Source organism: Diadema antillarum, unplaced genomic scaffold, assembly GCF_040938485.1.
Source record: "Diadema antillarum isolate AM-2024a unplaced genomic scaffold, OU_Dant_1.0 scf00000182, whole genome shotgun sequence".
NCBI lineage: Eukaryota > Metazoa > Echinodermata > Echinoidea > Diadematoida > Diadematidae > Diadema > Diadema antillarum.
The window spans coordinates 1,231,750-1,257,696 of NW_027271071.1; the positions used below are offsets into that span (position 1 = coordinate 1,231,750).

Genomic DNA, 25,947 nt, shown 5'->3' on the forward strand with positions numbered 1-25,947 from the left:
GGTGGTGTCAGCCTATACTAGGCATTAGTTTCATGAAAACATGGGAAACTCAAATTCTATTATAGCTTAACCCTAACTAGGCCGGGGATGGGGTGGGGGTAGAGGTGGGGGGGGGGGGGGGGGCCTCCGGCCCACCCCCCTCGACGTTCCGCGCGATGTATCGCTATCGCGAAAAGCTATCGCCGCGACGTTTCATGACTTTTTTCTTTCGATTCTCCCGCATCTTTTGACACCAAATTTGCGATGCCCGGGCGCGCGGTTCCGAAGTTGCGCATAAATATGTACGTGCGTGTCAGACCAAAAATTGCTCAAAAACGTGTATTCATGTACAATTTCAATGCAAACTGTGCTTACAGGCAATTGCTAAGGACACTAAAAAAGAATATTTACACAAAAATGTGCCTGTTTTGAGCTTTATTTAGTGATTTACACCAAATTGATTTCATGCATCATTATGCATAAATTAGCACAATTTAGCATAAATGACAATAAAAAAAAATTAACTTCAAGGTACTTTAGATTACGTCATAGGCAATGTGTGTGCCAATTTTCGTCGCGATCGCGCGGTCGACGGCCGAGATCTGGAGGGGGGCCTGGGAGCCCCCCCCCCCCCCCCCCCCCCCCCCACCCGCTCTATCATCTACCTAAATAGCCTGGCCTAGTTAGGGTTAATTTCAACCTAAATGAATCTTCTTGTTTCTGTTCGCTGTGTAGGCAGATGTCAATTCTCATGAAAGGGAATTTACTGCAAATGTATAATGTGGATCCAGTGATAATGATAGTAGAACACGTCAGTGAAGTTTGAGTAAAATCGGACAATCCATTCAAAAGTTTTGGTGCTGCCATTACTTGATAGGAAGGCTACCGCAGTTCACGTCATGGTACTGAGATGAAATAAGGTAAAATTTCTGACATGATGACAGAGAATTTGACTTACCTCCTTCAAAAGGTAGGAAGAATATTACACAAACTGAAATATTTTACGGAAATCTTTGTTTATTCATCATATCTTTGTCACTTATTGTTGTAGCCTTCTCATTCAGTTATGACAATACAACACACTTATATTTAATAAAAACTTTGGAAATTCTTAACTTTTTTAAGGATTGTCGGATATTTTTCTAACTTCATTGAAGTGTTCTAATTTTCCCTGTATTCACTGCTCTACTGGGACTTGATCTCAAAGACTGTAGGCCAAATCTGTTGTCAAGGCAGAGATATCTGAAATGTTTATATGATTTTGACTGGCCTTGAGGGAGATACCAGAAATTATTGCCCAAACTGAAAGAATATTGCCCGAGTCGAAGACGAGGGCATTATTCTTTCAGTGCGGGCAATATTTTCTGGTATCTCCCTCAAGGCCAGTCAATATCATAATTATCACCAATCCCCTAGGTAAATTAGGAAAGTACATGTATGTGAATACGGCTATACACTATGATATATATCAAGCCACATTTGACTTACCTGTAGATCATCACCAACATGTCGAATAGTAGCAAAATTGTTCATCAATGTACATCATTCATCTCCAACTTCCAAGATACATATTACATAGTTATAACAGGCGAATTTCAAACCTCTGAATTATTTACACTTTGTTTTTGCTTCTGTTTCAATTTGGAGAGTTGTAATAGTTGTCACTGTGCAGTTATTGAGCACAAATGGACTCATCATTGTTTGACGCCTAGTAGCTGGTGGAAGAGGTCGACCTTGTAGGGCCTATGAGTTGATTTATTGGCGTTCTTCTGCGGTGCGTGTGTTCCTGATTTGTGAATGTCTCCTCTTCGTGATTGACCGGAATGTTTACATGTAAAGTGAACGGCGAAACCCTGAAGAAGGGTGATACCCACTAACATTGCCCGCTGACCTTGACGACCGATCAAAATACCAACTACAATTGCCCGCTGACAGTGACGACCGATCAAAATACCAACTACAATTGCCCCGCAAACCTCATTTAGGTATATCCTAGACACAGTATTATCTCTTTCCAGCATTTGAAGCTAAATCAACCAATTTAGTCTGGTCTACAAAATGGAAGCATCCTTGGGCTATACAACTGGAGTATGCTTATTGCCCAAAATTAAGCAATGTTCACTTATACACTTGTACATGTAGATGACAAATTTGCATGTGCAACAAGAAATACAGTACACAAGGCAAGCATGACATGCATTTATGCTATGAATGATGATATCATCAGTCACTTGAGGAATTTTATTCTTAAAAAAATACAATTCAAATGTTCAGTGCTGTCAATGAGGATTCACAACATTTAATTGCACCCTAAATCCAAGCTGAAAATCATCCATGAGGCTAGTTGCATACTTAAAGCAATGGACTATTAAAAACTTATGATTTCTACAGTCACATAACACAGACCATACACTGGGGCAATGGCATACATGAGTTGTTACACACTGACATGCAACCGTTTACCATGACAGCCTTTAGAGAATCACCAAACATCAATTTCCTGATTTTTGTTTGAATGACCCATTCAGATTCCAACCTTTCCAACGATGTACACCCCATCACATTCTAATATACATATTTGATATATTTTTATCTAAAAAACAGGAAGAAAGCCTATCACCTGGGAAACACAGTTTCAGGAATCAGGAATAAATTCAGTTTGCAGTCAAGCATCTAGAAGATAATGTATAGACTATAGTGTATGTGTATTCAGGTCAATTCAACTGACTCATCTGTATCACAATATTTACTGGAGTCAAAAGGGGCCTGAGCTTTCAACCATAGCAGAATCTTCATCGGAGGCAAAATGACAAACATAAAGGGAAAGCTTTAATGGATGACAAAACAGCAATGCACACAAAAGTTTTGAAATATCATAATGTAACAGCCTAGATATCTGTGAACACACTTTGCCATGTTAAAAGATGGTTCATTGATTGGTATATCCTAGCACTATTGTCCACTCAGAGATTTTTTTTCCAATCATTCTGGAATCATAATTACTCCAAATTTAGCATTGTTCCATTGTTTACAAAATATCAGTGACACTGGTACATGTAATACTCAAGGGGAACTCCAGACCAGCTGAAAGTTAATCTAAAAAGAAAGAATAAAATATGAAGCTTATCATAAAATATTACAGAATCATTATTATAAATATTATGCTTATTACAAGCACAATGGTGAAAATTCTATCAAAATTGGATAAAAAGAGGGGATGTTAACAAAATTGCAAAGTTCTGCTAATTTTCACAATACAGTTCTTGAGCAGTCACTGTGAATATGCAAATGAATGAGTTGATGATGTCATCGCCTCAGAATTTGCCAAAAAGTTTTTACACAAAATCTTTGAAATATCCATTTTTTTTTTTAATGCAGCTATGTCCCTTTCTCAATTCCTAACATATCTGAGTGATCACTATTTTGAAGTTATTCAGCCAGGAATTTTATTATGTTTTATTACACTTTTATAGCAGAAAAATTGAATTTCCATCATGTTGGGGTTTTTCTTACACACTTAATGGAAAATTGTGAAATGATGAGCTCCTTAACTTGTGAATTTATATCAACTGTTCAAGAACTATGTTGCAACTTCACAATTTCATAACTTCCCCAGTTTTTATCCAATTAAGATACAATTTTCACTGTTGTGATTATAAAAATTGTACTCTTACTTTTCAGACTAACTTTAAACTGGTTGGGAATTCCCCTTTTAAGGAGACAAGGGTAAACAAAGCCTCTGAGTGGTTTATTGATAACAGCCCCTCTTGAGTCTAAATTAAGACACGTTGGCTTGAAATTCTGCACGACGCAAACATTCTTGGATGAAATGTTTTTAATACCAACTCTTTCCCCGGGCACAGACATCGTCAGATGAGTACCTGGCGATACTGGGGTAACAATAATGATGGCAGAGCCTTCTGGTAGAGTAGAGTAGTGCTAACCACTAAAGAGACTCCAGGGGGTAAAGGAGATGGTATCACTGCATTGACTATCATTAAGGTACCTGGAAAAGTAATAAGCACACACGTGAATTTAAAAGACGCTCCAGGGACATATTCTTTGATAATGCCAGACAAAATGCTACTTTGGCATAATATTTGTCTAAAAAAAAAGATAATGTCAGGCTTATCAGAACATGAGAATTTGTACAAATAAAGTAGTTGAAAGTGATGTATCTAGCAAAAAGCCTCCTAACTGAATTCTCTCTCTCACTTCTGAAAGAGAAAGGGTACAACTTGGAAGTGATTTTGTATCATGCATATAATACCATGAGTTTTGACCCCCCCCCCCAAAAAAAAAAAAAATAAAATAAAATAAAATAAAACAAACAAGTAAACAGGAATTACAATTTGAAATGAGCAGTCTGCCTTCCAATTGGACATTGCATTTTCAGAGAGATTTGAATATTTCATCTCTCATTAATTGCCAGGAAGGGGGGGGGGGGCTTTATGTTGCTAGACTATAACCACATACATTTTGTGCTTACAGGACATGACATTACAGGACATGAATCATTGAAGAATGATCTGTCTTTATGCAATGACAGGCAAGACACAACACTATTCACTGACTTACAAAAGGAAGGATCATATCGTTTTTCTTTCTGTGGTAGTAAGTAGGATGTACAATGTACTGCCTATAATTGATTCAGATAAGGAATAAAGATAAATACAAGCTAAGAAAGGATTGCTGGAATAAGGATTATCGCATGGACCTCTTCTGTTCCAACCCATGATGCCCTTAAAATCACAACTAAGTCTGGACCTGAAGGCTACATATCCAAACACAAACATACACTCATAGGTTTGGTACAGTCACTAGTGTATGTGCAAGAGGAGCCCTGTCCCATGAAATGGAACGGATACCACTTACAATTGTCCCCATCATGCTGTCAGTTTTCACTTGACGTCACTTCAAATGCATATCTCAGATCACCTGCTGTACTAACTTGGCAGATGATCAACTCTCTTACACAATCCCAGCTGTTTTTCACAGCAGACACCAGCTCACTTGAAGGGAGAGAGGGAGAGGTAGAGAGCATGCAAAGACGTCACCATGTGCCCAGGCACTGGCCAAAAAAACATGGGACTACTTTCACTCCTCGATAGCCACTTTCATCCCCGAACGCCATTGCTTCCAGCCCTTCCATGCCTCTACGCTTCACCTGGTTGTCAGGAAATTGACAAGAGGCACTTTTGGTGCCAGGATCATCTTCTTGATTGTCCCAGGCTCCAGATGTGCCTTCCCAACATCGCTGTCTAGGATAAAGCGCTCCAGCTCTACTCGGTCCTCAATCAATGACGACGGCACAAGCAGCTTGCCACAAGTCTTATTATTAATCTGGTGACAGTGACAGGGAAACCCAAAGGAAAGAAATGCCCAATTCAGATAAATGAAAATGGATTTCTAAAAACAGAAATACGTCAAAAAAACCCCAACAAATACTCGGAGAATTAGATACTCTAATGCATACTAAAAATGTGATACATACTTTCGAAGTATGAGACAAGAAACTGGTTAACAAGCAAACAAAAAAATCCTTTATTTAGAACTTCTGCAGTTACAACTATTTAGCAATAATAAAAGTACAAAGAAATAAAGCATAAAATGAAGACAGGCTAATAAGGTGTTCAATGAACAGCTCAAAATGTGAAAAGCATTTTGAACCATCCATCGAATACCACACTAGATATTATCTTTTTCATTTTTGGTACCAGGTAGTCACTTCAAAATTTCTCTTTTCCATTCTTGACTTCAATCACAGTATTTCAAGGATATCACCAAGTTCACTGGTAAAAAGCTTTTATAAGTTGGGAAGTTAATTAAATTTTTCCTTCTCTTGATACATATCTTATTCTGCTAAAAGTAGCATTTTTCCTTCAATTCCAGTTATTTCTTTGAGAAAAAAAAATAACCTCATCTTCAATTGCATTCTTTGTTTAACAAATAACTTTAAAATGACATTCATCAGACTTCTCGGGATTCATAACAAAATGAATATATTCACATATCATTTAAAGCAAACTATATAAAATTTTTGTATCATGATTATTGCTGAAAGATGAAAGAGAAAAGAGATTACAATCACAAACTAAATTAGAGCAATTTGCAGGTACAATGTTAGGAAGAGAAAGATATCTAGTCTCACCTTTATGACAAGATCTAAGGTGTCTGCAGCTTCACTCAGCTCTGTCTCAGCATGTGGCCAACTTTGCTCCAAGACAGACTTTCTCTATTTTAAAAAACAAACAAACATATGTTCAATAACTTGAGTTTAACTTTTTTTTTCTGAAGAGTAAGAATACAAACATACATAAAAAATGATATCCAAATTACCCTCATCTTTCAAAAAAGTAAGACCACATGCCGTTGCATGAAAAAACAAGTAGAAAATTATTAAACAAATATTGCAAAACCCTCAAAAAAACACACCTACCCTAAACAAACACAAGAGTTTATACTTAGAGACATCAACAATAACTGAAATTAACTTGGCAAGGAATGCACGGTGTAGTGACTACATAATATCGGAATTTTTCACTCAACTTGTCCACGGAAGATCATTGATAAATTCAACAATTCAAAAATGCTACGGTACCTATTCAGATTCATAATAAATCCTAAAAGCAACAAAAGTAAACAAAAAATAGCCACAAAGGGAATTTTTTTTGTCTCAATTACTGTAAAAGCTGTTAATTTTGCATAAAGATATTTTCATGTATGAGGTCACAGACATTTATGCTAGAAGTTGTTTTAGCGTAGTTGTTTTGTCTGTTCACTCCGCCACTGTACTGTACATGCACTTAGTATACTACAGAGTGCACAAAAATACTAGCGCAAACCCAAGTGATTGCGACTGGACTGGGAGAAAACATGTAAGGCCATGTACACCCTTATTCGCAATGCACTGGTACACACAACCTAACCAAGATCACCGCACTCTCTATCTCATGCTTGAGATTTGTCGATAAGGAGGGATATGCACAGCGTTTGATAGGCATACCAGCACGCGCTTATCCAGCCAGCCATGACCATGGCCTCGCCCCTGCTCAGAAAGGGGTCAAATGTTGTTAGATGAGTATGTAATTATTTTCATGGAACAAATTTAATGCGACTGAGATCAGGTGGCGATATTTCGCGTTTTGTTAAATTTGTAGCCCAACAGCGATTTGCAAAATTTGTGGATATCAAACCCTCGCAAAAATAAAAGATTTTATAGCAATGCAGCATGAACACTGCTTGGTGCACAGACACTCACCCAATCCCACCTGCCCTCCGCAGCATCAATTGTACCAGCTACCCCTGCCCACATCTCACTGGCTATGTGGGGTGCCATAGGGGCCACCATGACACAGAGGGCACCCACAGCGTCTCGGTACAAGGCTGGCGACCTTTTGATGACATCGTCGGGGATCCCCCGCAGCTGGTTGGTCAGAGTCATGAGGCGACTGATGGCCACGCTGAGCATGTAGTCATCACTAAAGTGGGTCGTGACCTGGAAGTGAAAAGAGAACAGAGAAAGGTCACCTGCTGTAGTTATCATCATTTATACACTGGTCACAGGAGAATAGAATGAATTTTATCAAAGAGTGGACTTATGGAGACTGGTGAATGAACAATTCACTTTTGACACATGATACCGTATGAATTATTACCTACCATGTGTGAATGAAATTTTGCATGAAAACTGGAGAAAATTGCAAAAGAGAAGGTACAGCCATTTATAGTTTGAAAACTCATTTTCTTTTACTGTACAGTTTGAACTCTTAGGAGCTTTTTCCTCTTCCCTCCATGGGAAGATCACTGAAAAAATCTGGTTGCTGTTTAAACTACAAGGAGAAAAATCATGATCAAAAACATTTATATGTTTTCAATGCCATTAATTATTCTGTCCTGTGCAATCCATTCAAACCATATCAGGAAAATGAGGAAATAGATATATACAATAATGAGTGATCTACAACAAAACCAACAATATGATTTAATACAAAAATGTAAATCCCTGTCCAAAGTTCATTCCAAAGCATGTCTAAAAGAAAAAAAAAATCCAGAGCAATCATCCATCTCAGTTGTAGAGAGGTGATGGCTACTATACATCTTATAATGGCATCATGATACACCAATTGTATTTCCACAGCAAGTCATCAAAAAACTGTACGTAGATGCATTTTTCCTTTCTAATTTAACTTGCTTGTCACATGATCATTCCATCACATTAGCCTTGGTCTAACCTTGTGAGCACGAGCACGAACAAGTCTTTCTTTGTCGTATTTCTTTTTGCCAAATTTGTTCTTCTCAAGAGATGACATGCACCGAGTTCGAAGAATCAAAATCATGTGTTTGGGCAAGTCTATAATTTGTTTCTCTGACAGTTTCCTTACTAATTTGTATCTTACTGATATGAATAGTTTTGCATCTTACAGTACAGTATGAATGAAATAAAGAACAGTTTGTCATTTTTTTCTTTTTTCAAACCAATCTCATTCTACATAATATTGATATCCTGAGAAGCATGATGCGGTGATGTGTATAGCTTTATGTGTAAGGGGGGGAGGGTGGTTTGAGGACATTTGCTTGCTAGAGAATTCTACAAAGCTCATGCACTAACCACTTACTGTTAAATGTTTGCACGATGTACATGGAAGGAACAGCGCAAGTCTCCACAATTATCCACCCCACCCCCACCCCGTACTGAATATGACACCGTCTTTAGTCGATACTTGCATGGCGTGTTTTTGATACGTTTATGTGCCATTCTCTCATAACATGTTTCAGACTTGCATCCGTTTACAACATGACACACATTCTCTTGAGACTGTATCCCGTGTTCGGGGAGCAGAACACGTAAGCGGGCGCGATAGATAACGTCTACTCTCAAATTTTAGATTTGAAAATGCTGTGAGCTACATGTATGCATCGCCAAAACAGCATGAATCCACAATCAAACAACGTGAGAGCCGCCAGGTAAGGACAGAGCCGGCAATGGTCTTGATTGCCGGCAGGTGTCAAGAATCGAGAGTCTGCGAGAGACGGATTCAATTACAATGACAATCAGCCTCTTGAAACAATGACGTTAGGGGATGCCCACTACAGATGCCATGGGTGCGTGACCGAGACGTGGGAGATCTTCAACGGGTCCAGGTGTGAACTTTCAGAGGAATGGGCACCCGATACCATCACACACCCAACCAGCAAAATTGCAAGTCATGCACTCATTCACTATGACACAGATGGCCAACAAACCAGTGTGAGATTGTAGCACAAACAGTGGCTAACAAATATCTAGGTCCAGCCACAAATATATGTATAGCCAGTATGATTGGGGCACTATTCAAGAAAAAATTTACATATATATATATAAATCAGCAGGTTTAACTCATTGTCCACAGGATCCTGTTTGATGCTGTATTAAGTCTATCAGTATTTCAGAATCTCATAAAATATGGGTTAACACTGTCACAGCAATGTGTTCTCCTCTTCAGTTTTCCCTTCATGGGAAGCTGCTCACTGCGGCATTAATCCTTGCTTACTCAGATTGGACAAGCCAAACATTAAATCTGAAAGGAAACTCATTTCTGAGAGGCAACAGGTTAAAGTTATTGTTTGCTACACCAACTTTGTCTCAAGTACCGGCAGGAAGACTGATAATCTACTGCCTGCATTACTTACTTCATCGATGGTCTGGTTGAGGTGAGATTTCAATTCCCTCTCATGCTTCTGGAACTCTGCTTCGTTTAACCGACAGGTGTTCTTCGTTGCCTCATCGCCCTGCAGTTTGAGGAATCTAGTCACTAGGCCCCACATCCGATTCTTCCATCGAATGACGCCTGTTATGGCTGTAGAATGAGACCATTAATGCAACCCTGCATTAGTCCATTTTTTAAATCTTTGCTTTAGGAGAGAGCAGCAGTTGCTTCACAGAAAGAAGTTGGGGGGGGGGGGGTATTGAGCCAGAATCATAATGTTCAGAATGCTCTCCAAGAGCTACTTAAAAATGCTTAAAGCCTGACTGTGCTTCGCTCGCTTATGTTAACAAATGCTGTAGTGCTGTCTTTGTCGATTGGCACAGATGTCTACAAGCTATGCATCAGTGAACAGAGATGATCTAATCCCCCTAATCTATCGTATCACCATGACCTTCCTGTCAGATTCAGGCACACTGCTGTACCTGAGTGGGCTTGTTAATCTACAGCTAGATTAAGTATAGATGGATTGTTGAATGCTGATGAAAAGCTTGGCAAATTCAGCACATAAAGGGTTAAATGGACATTTATAACCTCCATTAAGGGAGGAGGTTATGTTTTCATTGCCATTGGTATGTTTGTTTGTTCGTTTGCAAAATAAACTCAAAAAGTTGTGAATGTATTTCAATGAAACTTGCAGGAAAAGTTGATTATACCAAAAGAAACAGATGATTAAATTTTGGCAGTGATCCATGAATTTTTATAAATTTTTGAAGGATATTTTATCTTTTGGCAGATGGGGGTCAATGAATTTGGGAGTTCAAGCAGCACACATTTGAGGTTTGCATACACACACTACAGCACATGCTCTGTTCAGGAGAGGCGCCACACAGCTGGAAGGTGATGACGTAAACAAAAGGCTTTTATAATGGGAAATTGGATGATTTTCAGCCTGCCTGTATGGGTGGAAATGATCTGCTTGGCAGAGATCTGTACTTTCCGAGGGCTTTTCTAGTTTGTTTATTTGTTTATTTTCACTCAAACTATTCCCCCTTTTATCCAATTGTTTATCCAAATGTTGAGGGGCAGCAGCAAAACTAGAAGCATTTAGGTCATAGGTGGTCAAACAGTATCATTTATTCTTCATAACTGGCATAAAGTTGCATGCACTCATTGGTTGATCTTCGACATTCAGTTCTGTATTAAGAAATACCAGGAAGGTCTCATGATACAATGACTTCACTGAAGCGCATGAGTGTGTTCATATCTCAACACATCCTAGATATCTTTGATGGGTATCTTTGCTTAAAGGGATCTTTGGTTCAGACCCAATTTCAGGTTTCCAAACTTTTTTGGTGAGATAATGAGAAACCTTTTATAAAATGTGAATGAGTGTGTAATTCCAAGAGGAATTCAATTTATTTGATTAAAATTGGTTCTAAAATGGCTGAGATATTCAAAACAGAGCGATCCTAATTAAAGGTGGGACCCACCTTTTATTATGATCGCTTTGTTTTACTTTGTATTTGGATGTCTCAGCCATTCCAAAACCAATTTTCATCAAATAAACTAAAATTCTTCCTAGAATGGTATACTCTGCACTATTTCATAAGTGTTTTCTTGGTATCTCGCAAAAAAGTTTAAAGCCCAATCCTCATCTCCACCAATACAACATATACCATCCCTTTAACCATTTATATGACCAGGTATTAAGTTGCAACTTGCTGTGTTTTTTCGTAACCATTCAGCTTAATAATTCCCATAAACTTGACTTCATTGAATGTTAGCCAGCCCACTTTAGTGTTACAATATGCCTCAGTCCAACATGAAAGGCATAAATATGATACAAAAAGGATTTAGATGATCATGCAATCTTCATCAATTGACACTTAGTTTCTAGACACCTGTTCTAATCATGATCAGCAAAGAAAGCTCTCCAGCAGACATGCTAAAGCACAGTAAGGACTAGAGAAAATCACTCACTTGGTATGAATGCTTGAAGATACTGTTTACCATTGGCAACAGTAATTTAAAAAATGTTCGAGTAATCACATTTGCAGAGACTCCAACTCTCCCGTTTTCGACGGGAGATCTCCCGCCGAAAACCTATTTTTGCAAAATCTCCCGTTCTCCTGTTTGAGATTTAATTTCTCCCGCCCTGGCTCAATGTCTCCCATTGGAAAGGATTTCTTACTTATATTGCTATCATATGTTGCAAAAAAAAGCCTCAGATAGCACCAGAGAGCATCTATAACCCTAGGAACTTTGCGCTTCGCACACATAAACTTGGAGTCTCCCGTTTGCTAGGGGTTTCAGGCGGGAGAATCTCCAGATCAGAAGGTGCTTGGGGTTGGAGTCTCTGCATTTGATACAAATGTGTAGGTGAGTGGATGTTGTATCACAAAACATCCTACCATATCAAAATTGTGCAATAAAGCCTAAAATGTAATGGAGATATCACTATTTTTCTCAATAAAATCATAACTGTAGATGGTATATTCCAGAAACAATTCTATTATAACTATTGTTCACATTTTGTATATCTTACAATACTTATCATTGATTATACTGATTGATATTTTTACATCCGTTGTTTCTATCCCTAACTCACATTTTTGGACTATTTTGAAGCACTGAAGCTGGGTTTTTGTTTCATCTGCAAATGGTAAATAATGCCTTTGAGGGCAGAAAGTACACAAGACCTGAACTTATCAATATATATTTCATACTACACTGTGGTACACAGAACCGTAAAGACAGACAAATCGATTGAGCGTGACATTCTAACCTTCAACATTCCACATCATGTCGAGTTCTGGTGGGATCCCACTCAAGATGAAGAGCCGGACTGTGTCCACTCCGTAGGTCTCGATGGCGCCTTCGGGGTCCACTCCGTTGTACTTGGACTTGCTCATCTTTTCCCACTTCACTACCAGCTCCTCTCCTGTAGCCTTTGAGACAGGCTTGGGTCCTGGAGGAAGAAAGATATAGTGACCTGGTCATGTCACACCAGCACATTTTGCTGACGCGCCCCTTTACAAGCAAGAGTGCATGGATTGATCTTCATCATCCAATAGTGAGAACTGAAGAGCGGGGGCCAGTCTGGGATTTGAAATCACTATCCACCTCTTCCAAGACTACGAGAACAACATTTTTCACAATAATTTCGTTTAACATAAAATTTTCTCTCACTTACAGTACACTTTTTCTTCCACATTCTGCGCACATTTGGAGACCCAATTTGCAAAAATTGGGGGTACTCTTGCCGAGATATAGCATATTTTTGTGACCAATATTACTGAATTTTAGGCTCAGAGACTTACTGAGAGACAAAAAACATTAACAACCCAACTACATAACTGCAGTTTCAACCAGTAAGTTAAAAAAAAAAAAAAAAAGCACCAAGATGTAATGTCATTAGATAACAACTTTGGCTCATAAACACACTTTACCTGAATGGTCAACCTGGTCTAGGGCGAGGTACTGTCCAGTTGTAGCCACCCTGTAGCTCTGGCCCATGACCAGTCCCTGGACCAGTAATCTCTTGAAGGGTTCTCTGTGGGCCACTAGTCCCTGGTCATGCAAGAAGTGGTTGATGAAGCGAGCATACAGCAGATGCATGATGGCTGGATGAACAAAACAGGTTAATGAAAACATACAAATGGAGAAAGACAATCTGTGTATACAAAACTATATATTTTCTATGTTTATTTTCAAGGATGAAATATCACCAATAAAATCATAAGGTATGTGTTTTAAGTACTTCAAATGTTTTTTTTTCTTTTCTTTACTATGTGCTTTCACTAATGAATTTTTTTTTCTACTTTCAGTGACCCTTTTTGTAAATTCTTTCCTGTGAGTGACCTCAGCGAGTCAAGAAAGATGCTAATAAAGGACAGAGCATACAGGATAATGTGAAAATACAATTTCACACTAAAGTGCACAACATTCTGATGTATTTCAATGAAACATCGCCGAAGGTTAGAGTACCATGTTCCTTTCCGCCAACATAGACATCCACTGGCATGAGCCAGTCAGCCAGATCTTTCCGAAAGGCCTCTGCCTGGTTGTTGGGGTCAGTGTATCGCAGGAAGTACCACGATGAGTCCACGAATGTGTCCATGGTGTCCGTCTCTCGCTTGGCCACTCCCCCGCACCTGGGGCATTCCACGTTGATCCAGTCCGCCTCGTTGGCAAGAGCTGACAAACCTTTCCCTGAGAGGGATTCCAGCTTTGGCAAGACCACGGGCAGGGAGGAGCTGGGAACCGGGACAGCCTACGGGCACAAATAATTATGGAACAGGGGAGCATTTATCATATAGCTTACACACAAAATGAATTGTTGCTATGTAAACTGACTGTAAAAACCCTGTGATATATGACGCACAAAAAGAGGAGCTACAGATCTGAGCAAAGATTTTGATTGTGATGTTAACACTGCATTAATACACTAATGTCACACATAATACAAGCCACAATATGAATGCAGCAAAGTATTGACACAGCTATTTCAAAGTACTTCCTTTGCTCCTTCAAAGTTTTTGCAGCAGTACACGGGTCTCTACTGTACTTATAAAGCAGGTCTGATTCTATTTCATACCAGCTTGATTATTACAGTATTTGTCATTGTGAATATATAATTAGATAAAAATCAATTATGTTGAATGAACAACACCTTTCAGACTAAAAGATACAAAACACACTGCTAAATAAGAAAAGGCAAATATCCCAAACTTCCACCAGAATGAGAGAATTTTCATTTGAGATTGGCAAAAATCATATTTTGTATTGCCTGCAGAAGAGACACAGAACTGTCTCCAGAATGATGAACAGACAGTAGTCTGGTATCAGAGCAAATGATTGGATGCTTAATGTTTGCTCTGTAGAAGTGCTAAACATGAAGACGTACAGACTACAGTGGTACCTACCTTGCATTGTGGACAGTGGATGATAGGTATGGGCGTGCCCCAGTACCGCTGCCTCGATATCAGCCAATCAAATTGCCTTGGACTGGTCATATGACCACCGATGCCCTGTTCCCTTGCATATTGCATAATGGCAGCTCTTGCCTCTTGCCTGGATAATCCTGTGAACTACAAATTAACAAGAATTGTTGTTAATTAAGATAAGCAATTCAGTAAATTTTAGTCTTTATCAATAATTATCAACATTTCAATTTTTTCTTTTTTGCATTCATTCAGCAGCTCTAGCAACTTCTACATGTAATCCCTTTGAACTAAAAAGAAACATATTTTCTTGGCACTTGAAGCAAACAAATTCAGATTACCAGGTAAAAAGGTTAAACAAAGGTTAAAAGGTTAACAAGATCAAGTCAATGTACTGTGAAACCAGAAACATTCGCATCATGAAACTTTCCCGACATCCATTTTGTGCAGCATGAAATTTTCGCGGAATTGCCGACCATGATGGTGTACAGCATTGGAGTAGCATTCACTGCATTTCATTTTTACAAATCTTTCCACCTTGTAAAATTCGCTGAAGTTTTGAGCACACTAAAAATTCTGGTTTTACAGTGATCAGTCACTGTGTCCCTGAAACTTTTGCTGGAATAGAGAACATACACATTCAGCAATGAACATGTTAACTTTGAAAAAATTGTGATCACAAAGGTAAGTCAGACAAAGAAAACTCACCGCAAAACTTACTATTGATAGTTACCATCATACGTTCTGGGACCCCCCCCCCCCCCCCCCCAAGAAAATCTGCCAAGTGAGTCAATGAGTACTAATCACATGCAAGCCAACGGGAATATATGACCAGGACCCCGTTTCATAAAGCTGTTCGTAAAGTTACGAACAACTTACGAGCGACTGGTAATCAGTTCTGATGTGCATGCTTATCAGAATTTCCATAATTCAGCACAAGAACTGATCACCAGTCGCTCGTAAGTTGTTCGTAACTTTACGAACAGCTTTATGAAACACCCCTCAGGGCCCCATTTCATAAAAAGTTGATATGATAGCAACTCTTCCTGGAATGGCAATTGTCATGGTAACGACATGAATCCAGCTCCTTGATTGGCTGTTGCTATGGGAAGTTGTCATTCCAGCAAGAGTTGCTATCCTAACATCTTTTTATGAAATGGGGCCTCGAAGAATTGGGCAGAAGACATTACACTCACACTTCAATATAAAGAGCAAAATCATAGATGTAGACGAACCTGCTCAGAATTCACAAGTTTGTCTTTGTCGTCGAGAACCCGCCGACAAGAAATCCTGTGCCTGTCTGCGAGTTCGGCGTCATGGCCCGATGCACTGGGGATGACAAGGTAGGAATCCACATTCTCTTCAAATTCCATTGCACTGGAAGCGTAGAGAGGTATTGGCTGGTGGGTGAGGGGGTGGATGACAGACACACCAAGATCTATGTCTTCAGAAAGAGGATGAAAAGATAAAATGGGCCATAAGTGAAATAGAGGGATACTTTTGACCTGTTGAGGACGAGTCCCGAGTATACTCGGGCAAGGGTCTATGGGAAATGCGTGTTGTAGCAAAATCAGCCCGTCCTCAACGGGTTAAGAAACATTTGCTTTCATGAGATAACTTCTATATCATTCTGACAAAACAGCTTCCTAAAGTTTCCTATGCTGACATACCTGAAACACAGACTTTAAAGGAAGGCAGCAAATCACATGCTTGATTTTCTGTAACTGCCTTTACTGTTATTTTACAAGGATGATTTCAATCATCTTGTGTCAGTATTTACTTTGAATCAAGTAGTACCAGTTGATATCTTTATAAAATGTCAGTAAACCAAACACTCCTGTTTTTTTGCCCCCATAAAGTGAAGATGAGAGCATGCAGATGATAACAAAACACAGCTGCATGAACATAAAAGTGACACTTGAACAACTTTTGGGTTGTCTGGTTGACACAGTTTGGTGAATACTGTGAGTCACCTAAAAGTGAACCACAGATATTCACCATGATTTGAATGTTTTCTGTGTGTTGTGTGTGTCTCTTTCCATCTGTGTGTGTGTGTGTGTGTGTTGGGGGGGGGGGGAAATGTTCATGTGCACGAGTTACAGTGTATCATTATGTCTCTTTCAAGCAAGTGATCTCCATGTTTGTCCTTTCTGGGAAACAGAAAGTTCTGCCTCTTCCCAGAAGGGATGGCATCATTGCAAACAACATCCAAGTTTTCTGACTTCTACAGATTGCATCTTTTACAGATTCATCTTCCCATTGGTCATACCTTGCCTGGTTGAGTCCAGCTGGTCCAGCTGTAGTCTCACCTCCTCAGACAGCTTCTGAGTAAATTCTGGTTTCTTGAGCAGGGTGTGGGAGGTTGCTAGGATAATGTGGGATGCCCCGTAGACCAGCTCGGGATGCTGGGTGTGGACCGACAGGGCGGAGTCCTCCTGCTGGTATGAGGGCTGATGAATCAATGAAATACATTCAGATGAAGCAATCACTGTCCTTCTTGCCATCATTGCTGTCAAGTCTTTAAGAAATATCCAGCTCTTTGTCATGATTTGATATATCACTACATCAATAACTGACTTATGTCATACCTTCTGTGTATTCTACATGGTCTTCTGTGAAACAAATTGAAATAATGCACTAATCATACATAAGTAAGAGAAGGATTATTAGTTGTAGTAGTAGTTTGAAGTAGCAGTAGTAGTAGTAGTAGTAGTAGTAGTAGTTTGTAGTAGTAGTAGTAGTAGTAGTAGTAGTAGTAGTGGTAGTAGTAGTGGTAGTGGTAGTAGTAGTGGTAGTAGTAGTAATTGTAGCTTCTTTTGAGATACTCTCTTATTCTCTTATATTTTCTATTTCTGCTCATTTGACATTTTCTAATCTCGAGTCCACTCCGTGAACAAAGATTATAAACCGTATATATATAGCAGATCACCCAATCATCAGAAAAACTTGGTATGCATAATGTAAAGAGAAAGTTTTGATATCAATTTGCTGGTTACATTTTGATTCTACAGAACACTCACGATCACGCTTCATTAACATACAATTTAAGTAAACAAACATTTCTTGTTCCAAGATTTCTCTCTGAGCTGTTGCAATGGAGAAGATTGAAAGCTTTAAGAATTATCCATCGTGCTTACTTCCAGCCTGAAGTTGAAGGCACAGCCCGAACAGTCTCCAATCCAGTTCTGCTGCATGCTCTTGATGCTCTGCGGCCAGTCTGGAAGGTCTTTGAGGCCATCCAGGAGAGACTTTGCAAGTTTTCCAGGAATTTCAGAAGAGTAGAAGGTAGAGAAGTTAGGGTCATAACATGATGAAGCACACCTTGAATGCAGTGACACTGTGTCAGGCAGAGTGATGGTATATCTTACTGCACTAATATACTTCTGCATCATTGCATATGATGGAATGCTTAAAAATGCAAGAGCCACTTAAAAGAACATTCTATGGGCAAGTAAAGTTATCTACATATCTTAAAAAAGGAAACCTATCCAAAATACGTATCAACATATGATTTCAGTGAATACAGCAATATTAGTAAATTATATTGCTGGTGAATTTTGAGGGAAACTGGGCAATCCATTCAAAAGTTATGAATTTTAAAAGTTTAGTCCGAGCAGTGGAACAATTTAAAAAGAAAACATAAAGAGAATTCAATGTAGTTTCATTTTTCTACAAGAAAAGAATTTTCTAGCCAAATGCACCTCTACTCATTGGAGGAAGCAGTAGAGTTCAAAATATTTTGCACAGGCTGTAACAAATCTATAGTACATTCATGGACATTTATCTTGTAAAGCCAGTTGATACAGGGATATAACACGCAAGTGGTAGAAATACACCTATTCTCACAGAAGTGCACAATATAAACTAAATGCTATAAAAAGGTTAAAATCTACTTCAGTAGCCGCTATAGACAGGTGGCCACTAAGGCAGGTTTGACTGTATTTACCTTTGAGTAGTGTGTCATCTTGAGAAACCATTGTCGGAGCAGTTTCTGTTCAACCTTGGCACCTGACCTCCATGAACATCCATTCTCATCCACCTGCAGACAGACAAAAAATTATAGCAGGGTGATGAGGGTTGACTTGCACACAAATCTTCACTCCATCATTTCCTTCTGTCTCATCTTTTTTCAATGAATTCAAAAAGAAGAAATAATTTCCCTTATACCAATTGCTCCAGCACTGCAATAATTTTGCAATGATATATAATTTTGTTTCAATTAAAGTGAACATCCTAGTTCAGTTTAGGCTTCCTTGTCCAAAATTTGGTGTGCACAGTATTTTGGTATGCACAAACTGTCAGGGGTGATTGCTGTAATACAGTGACTTCTTCATCTCATGTCACCTGCGTATAATGTGATTGTGACATATACAATGTGTTACTGTTATGTGACAATGTGCATGACCTTAGCTGATTGATGAATAAATACACAATATGATATTTAGAAAGAGATATAGAAATCAGGACCTAAACCTAAACATTAATCAAGTGCAACTATTTATGCAAAAATTTTAAACCGCACCTGTTCCTTGGCAAGAACGGTTTGATCCACAGGGTCCCAGTTGACCACAGCTTCCTTTTGGTAGGCCAGCCCCGCCTCAAACATCTTGACAAAGATGGACTGGGTCCAGATGTAGTAGTCAGGTCTGCATGTGGTCAGCTCCTATTGCAGCAATAGAAAAATAAAATTTGATAAAAGAAGTTGAACTGCCAGATCATTTTTACACCAACAGAAGCAGCACTTCTCTAATTTCTTTACTTTTTTGTAAATACATGTGATATTACAATGTCTCTTATTTTTTATTACCTCCGCCAAGGGAGGAGGTTATGTTTTCGTTACCGTTGGTTTGTGTGTTTGTTCGTTCGTTAGTTAGTTAGTTAGTTAGTTTGTCTGTGTGCAAAATAACTCAAAAAGTAGATAACGCATTGCAGTCAGTCCGCAGCGCGAGCGAAAACGCACGTATTTATTCAAGTCGTATGCACGGCTGAGCGGTGCTTGCATACGTAATGAGCAGATACATTGTCATGAATAAATCCGTGTAGAACGAGTATTTCTCGTCAGTTTTCGACACTTTTAGTCTCGACTGAAAGAGAAAACATAAGGAAATATGCTCATGATCAAAATAAATGGAAAAGAAGAATATAAATATCAAAATCCCTCTCGAAGTTCGGTATTGTATTCAGAAATATTCCTTCACGTTTGACGCCAAAAAACTAACCTGAAATCTTTCATGCCCCTCTAGAATATGGTGAAGACTATGTCCGCTAAAGTATATAGTATCACAATAAGGGCACATTTTCCCATCTTCATTTCAATACGGGTCAGGAACTAGCAAAATTCAGAGACATGTCTAGCGTCAAGTTTAAAAAGATTATCCTCGCATTTGCACCGGAATTCCGGGTCTGTGATTGGTCGAAATCTGTCGCAAGACGTGGCGTGTCGCATTGCGTAGTATCCATTGGCTGCTGACTCAATGCTGTGAGTTTTAAATGTTAGGTTCCAGATTGTGATCGAATTTTCACTCTCTATACAAAACTTGAACTTTACACAGGAACCAATGATGTGTATGTGAGTGTGCACTTACAATGACCCTGAACAATGAACCTGGCTGCCACCTGTCCCGAGCTCTGCTGCAAGGCACATGAATGCTTAATCAATTATTCATGTGGATTGCCCCGAGCACTGCTAGTCTGAATTCTTGACACAGGGTGAAATGCATGCACATGAAAGAAGTAAGCACATGTTTCCATGTGCTTGCACACACCACATTTCAGAATGAACAAAGACTAGCTGCGATAGTGGAATTCCTCATGAAACATTCCAATCCTGGCCATTGTCCACGACCATTGTCTGGGTATCAACAACACATTCCACGCGCGTTCATTCACTACCCCACTTCCAGTAAGAAAACATTATTTGCCTTGTTTTCAACAGGAAAATTCACAACCTTGAAAATGGTGCCCCTCTTCGTTTTTTAATTGATCATACTCGCCCAAGTTTCACGATTGTGAAATCGAAGAAATTACAGAGATCTATTTTCAATACCAGTCAGGAACTAGCAAAACATCAAACTATGATCTAAAAGCTTCTTGAACATTGGCAAAATAATCGTTTACTTTGATGCTAAAATGGACTACTATATTGACATCAAAAATAGGGAAATTAGGTATCAAATTAATGAGCATAATCAGCTCTATAACTTACCCAACCATCCTGGGTCAAACAATGCACTGCGAAAGCTATGAAAGCTGTTGTTGCCACCTCTGCAAAAACTCTCGCAAAGTATCGCGAAATCTCGTCAGTCTCAGGGGCACAAACTGCGTAAACGTGATTCTGAATAAAATTGTCGTTTGTGCCTCATTATCGCACACGCTGCGGACTGACTGATTGGGATGAAACTTGCAGGAAAAGTTGAGAATGACACAAGTAACAAACGATTAACTTTTGGTAGTGATCCGAAAATTTTTGGGGAATTTATGAAGGATTTTTGATATTTTGGCAGGTAGGGTCAATGAACTTGGGAGTTCAGACTGCGCTATTTGAGGTTTTCATGCGCGCACTAAATTGCGTGCTCTAGTTTCTGCTAGGGCGAGGCGCGCCGTGCAGCTGAGGGTTTATGACGTAACAAAGGCTTCTATATTGGGAAATTGGGCGGCTTTCAGCACACAATGCTATATGCGCCGTGCAGCTGAGGGTTTATGATGTAACAAAGGCTTCTACAATATTGGGAAATTGGGCGGCTTTCAGCACACAATGCTATAAGTACGTATGGGTGGAAATCACTGATATCTCCATGGAAGAACAAGATCAGTGGTGGAAATGAGCTGCATGCTTGGCAGAGGTCTGCGCTCTCAGAGTGCTTCTCTAGTTTATTTTATTTTTTTTGTTTTTTTATTTTTTGCTTGACAGGCACCTTGGTAATGACTAAAAAAGAAAAGAAAAGAAAAACAAATTAATATAATTGTCAATTCCATTCAAGCTGACGGGGGGGGGGGGGGGGGGGGGGGGGGAGGAGGAATGGGATTTGAGCATTACTCTCCTTTAAGTAATGTCGGCAACTTCTTAAACTCAAGGCATATGGAGAAAAGTCATATCATGATGTAGACCTTCTGAGCCTTGCACAGCATTTGGTAACAGAGTCGTAATGACCAGACATAACCCCATCTACAAGGGTAGTTACATCTAATATTAATGACACCATTACACAACTGACAAACACAAGATCTAATACAGTAAATACCAGAGCTACCAAGTCTCACGCATTCTGCGTGAGACTCAAGCATTTACGGGTCATCTCACGATCTCACGCATGACACCCATTTTTCTCACGCATCAGGCGAAGTCTGCAACTTGGGCCTAAAATAATGAGCATAGCTCAAAAGATTAAAGTGATACTTGCAAATGAAGGCATATTTCCCTTTTGTCTTATAGTCACTTAAGTATGCACCTGATCACACCATTAAGAGCTAAAAATTGAAAAAGCTCCCTACCGTGGGACTCGGGCCACAGGGGGGAAAAAAACCCTCCCAACACCCTTGTTCGCACGCACATTCGCCTGCCAAGTCATGAAAATCTCACTCATAAATTTTTTTTTAACTTGGCATCCCTGAAATACAGTACAAAAGAATTAAAGCAATGACTTCGATGAGAAAAATGGAGAGACCTCTCAAAGATTACCCCTTATCATTTCTTTTATTCACTCTCTCTCTCTCTATCAAATTTCAGTAAATACTCTTTTCACTGCATATTTGTTTAAAATCCAAAGGAGATACCTCATAAATTGAAGCATACACAATTTCAATATCAAAAAAAGACATGGCTGTATTGCAAACATGGTAACACTTCTGATAAGTTAGTGTATTTGCTATGCAAAAGAGGAGTGAGCCTCATTAATGTCTGGATCTCAGCCATTATATCAACAGTGTTTGCTGAATCTATTCTTACCCTTTCCCAGTTGAAGCAATAACTCAGCAGCTCAAGTTGTCTTCTCATACTGGTTATATTACTGCAGGAAAATAAATTGCACAAATGTCCCTTGAATGTGACTAAACAGTCAAGCAGTATGGAACTTTACAGTAGATATGACAATGCACGTAACATTCAGGACCATTACCCATAATTACTATTGATATCATGGACAAATATGCTACCAGTGATAATGAAAGTGTTACCCTTTTAGCACCTTACTTGCCCATAGCTACCCCATCACCCCTACCACATACATCATTTTCCTACTACAAGCTGATCACTGAAATAGTCAATTCGTCTAAACTAAGCAAAGTAGAGTGATATTTATGGCTTCCATTGACTAGTAGAGTTGAACATTGCATGAAAACACTAGCTGCTAGAGGTTTTAGAAAATATATATCTGTATTTTTTTTTCTGATCATTTGTTTATCTTTTTTTTTTTCTGGAGGGAGGTAATCATAGTGGTGAATACCACATGTGCTGCAGGTGTTTCATGTAGCTAGTGTCTATTAAAGGGAAATTCCAGGCCAGATAAAAGTTTGAAAAGACAGAGTAAAATATGACAAGCACAACAGTGAAAATTTGGTCAAATCAGATTGAAAATTAAGAAGTTATGAAATTTCAAAGATATGCAGAGTTTAAGACTGAAAATAAGGAATTTTCTTAAAAATTAGTGAAACTTCACAATTTCATTACTTCTTTTACTTTCATCTGACTTTGATAAAATTTTCACTGTAATGCTGAGAAAATTTCACCCTTTCTTTTCAGACTAACTTCTTACTGGTACGGATTTCTTTTTTAAGATGGTAGGGAGATGAATTGAAATCATAGAACAGAGAATGGTGGAAAAGCAGTATAAGGGGTGATGGTGTTGATGACTATTGCTCCTAACCTGTAGGTCCAGTCGTCTGGGCGGAGGCCTCTGTCGATGGCAGCATTCTCTGCAGGCAGGCCAAAGGCATCCCAGCCCATGGGATGCAAAACCTTGTCCATGATATGAGAAAGACAGACAGAATATGTGCACATATCATCACTTAGAGAAGTTTAAAAAGCAAAATATAAACCTGTTTCATGCCATGTCATAATGGTCACTTTTGTTGTCCTACATTGTATGTGTTGATACAAATTATATGTTTACAAATTAAAGATTGTGACATTGCTCGAGCATGGATATTTCTAGGCAATATTATCTAACATGGAGACAGATCTTTTTGCAATACCTAACGCTCACTATATTTCTATATTTCCTCCATTAACGCAAAGAGATGTTCTAAAAGTACTGTCAATAAACAGATATTGTGTAATAACTTTAAAGTAATCATGCTCTGGAGTTGGTATTGAGAAGAAAACACTGGCTGGAATACATCCACTGAGGCAAAGTTACTTTGTATTACTATCTACCTGTTTTCCTGTCAGTCGTTGGTAGTGAGCTATGGTGTCACTGATGGTGTAAACCCTCACATGGCCCATGTGTAGTCTGCCGGATGGATACGGAAACATGGACAACACATAGAATTTGTCCCGCTTGTCCTATAATAGAGAGGAGAACAAATGAAATGAAAACACACCACAGCACATCATGATACAAACACTGATGACTTATGATACTGCTTGAACACTCCATCATAAAAATCATGTAAATGTGGTTTTAAAATTCATGCTTTTAAATGTTTGTCGAACACAAAAACTGATGACATCATAATGGCAGCAACTGGACAAGTTAAATTGCTATTGGTTCACTGTACTTACACCAACAAAATGATTTGGAATAGGCCAAAATCAGGCAAAAGAAAAATACTGGACTACATGTAATGAAGTGTTTAGTAGTTGCCATGATACAAAAAAAATAATAAAAATTATGGGCATACATACTTTGGCAGGATTCGAATCTACAACCATTCTGATTACACCGGACAGCGGTCTTATCCACTAGAACCACCGCGCTTCCACATAACAGCCGGTGCTGGTGGTAATCCTTAGGCCTATAGCATGCAGCAGGTACTGCGGATTCATTCAAATTAATATATATACATATATATATTTTTTTTATTTTTTTTATTTAAATCATGGCCACTGTTAGTAAATACTGATTAATATGGTGCCTATTTTTGTTGATGTAGGGCAATTTCTCAATCAGCTGCAATATGTTTTTGTCAATATTATTTCCAGCCACAAAGAAGCTTTTGTTCTTTGAACTAATTTTGTGCAAGGGGGTAAACGAAAGGCCTACTAACAAATAAAACACTCAACCTCTCACCTCCTGATTACATGTCAGTTTTTCATTGAATTGAGAAAGCCTTTGTCTCCAGTAACTTTCAACTTCCTGCCGAGTTTCCACCGAGAAGTCTCCTTCCTGGAGAAGAATGATAAAAATGATGAATGTAAAATTTGGGATATTGCTGCAGGAAAACTGCAAATGATGGAGACAGCCTTTTGTCCATGATGCACACTCAGATTGTGCTATATTGCAATTTCAACATGTTGGAGAAAGGAGAGGAAAACTGTTATTGGTAATTTGTCTCTGATTGGCAACCAAAGATAGTTTACTATCAGGTACAAAACTCACTTCAAAAGGAAAGGAAAGCAATAAATGTATGTCAAGTAAAGAAGTCGTGTATGCCTGCTCACAGAAAGACCTACCAGTATTCACTATTGTTATTTTAATGTTTGAAAAGCATTTCAGTCTGATGACATAATAAATGAAGGCAATAATGCAATTCTTGCAACAATAACAGCCATACTATTACTACCGGTATGTGATATGAATCACTGTATGTGGGACACAATGATAAGATTCAGCAGTGTATTAAATGTACGATGCATCCCACAAACTCTGCATCTGAATAAAAGCAATATCTAATTTTCGCAGCCAAATTGGAGGGGAAAAAATTGGTTAAAAAAAGTGATCCCTGCACGACTGTTGTAATATTATCTATAAACATCTTCTTGGAACATCAGAAAAGGGTAGCCCGACCAGACGCTGTAAGTACGCTGTGCGAATAGCTACAGCGACTGGGCTGTGTATAGTTACAGAAAAGGGATACTTGTCATCATATCCTCCCAAGCGTGATTTGAGATCTTACCCAAACTCCTGTCTTGCTGTAGATGCATCTGACGAATCTACTGCGCCACATACACAGTGAGCAGAGAGCTGCATGCGACTGACGATACAGTTTCCTTGCTAAACGTAATGACATCTTGACATTGCTCCAGTTAACGATGAGCAGCTTTCATACAGAAGATCCCGAAGATCCCTCAAAGGCAACTGTGTTCCATTTTTTGCCTTCCCTATAGGCTATGGTACAACAAATAAAACTGGACATGCAGAAAACCATAACTTAATACCAACATTGAGGTCCCAACATAA

General features: G+C 38.9%; 1 protein-coding gene across 1 annotated transcript; it reads right to left on the minus strand.

The window, feature by feature from the left end:
* Window positions 1-5,142: 5,142 nt before the first annotated feature.
* Window positions 5,143-25,760, minus strand: LOC139723188 (leucine--tRNA ligase, mitochondrial-like). Its single transcript, XM_071634445.1, has 18 exons — window positions 25,664-25,760; window positions 24,838-24,933; window positions 23,982-24,110; window positions 23,473-23,564; window positions 22,557-22,617; window positions 19,134-19,274; window positions 18,558-18,650; window positions 17,749-17,859; window positions 16,881-17,061; window positions 15,847-16,055; window positions 14,594-14,758; window positions 13,656-13,941; window positions 13,118-13,291; window positions 12,454-12,636; window positions 9,652-9,818; window positions 7,241-7,477; window positions 6,131-6,214; window positions 5,143-5,322 (listed from the first exon to the last, which is right to left on the minus strand). The coding sequence occupies exons 1-18, from the start codon at window positions 25,712-25,714 to the stop codon at window positions 5,143-5,145; spliced, it is 2,640 nt and encodes an 879-aa protein (XP_071490546.1). The 5' UTR covers window positions 25,715-25,760.
* Between the last annotated feature and the right edge of the window lie 187 nt (window positions 25,761-25,947).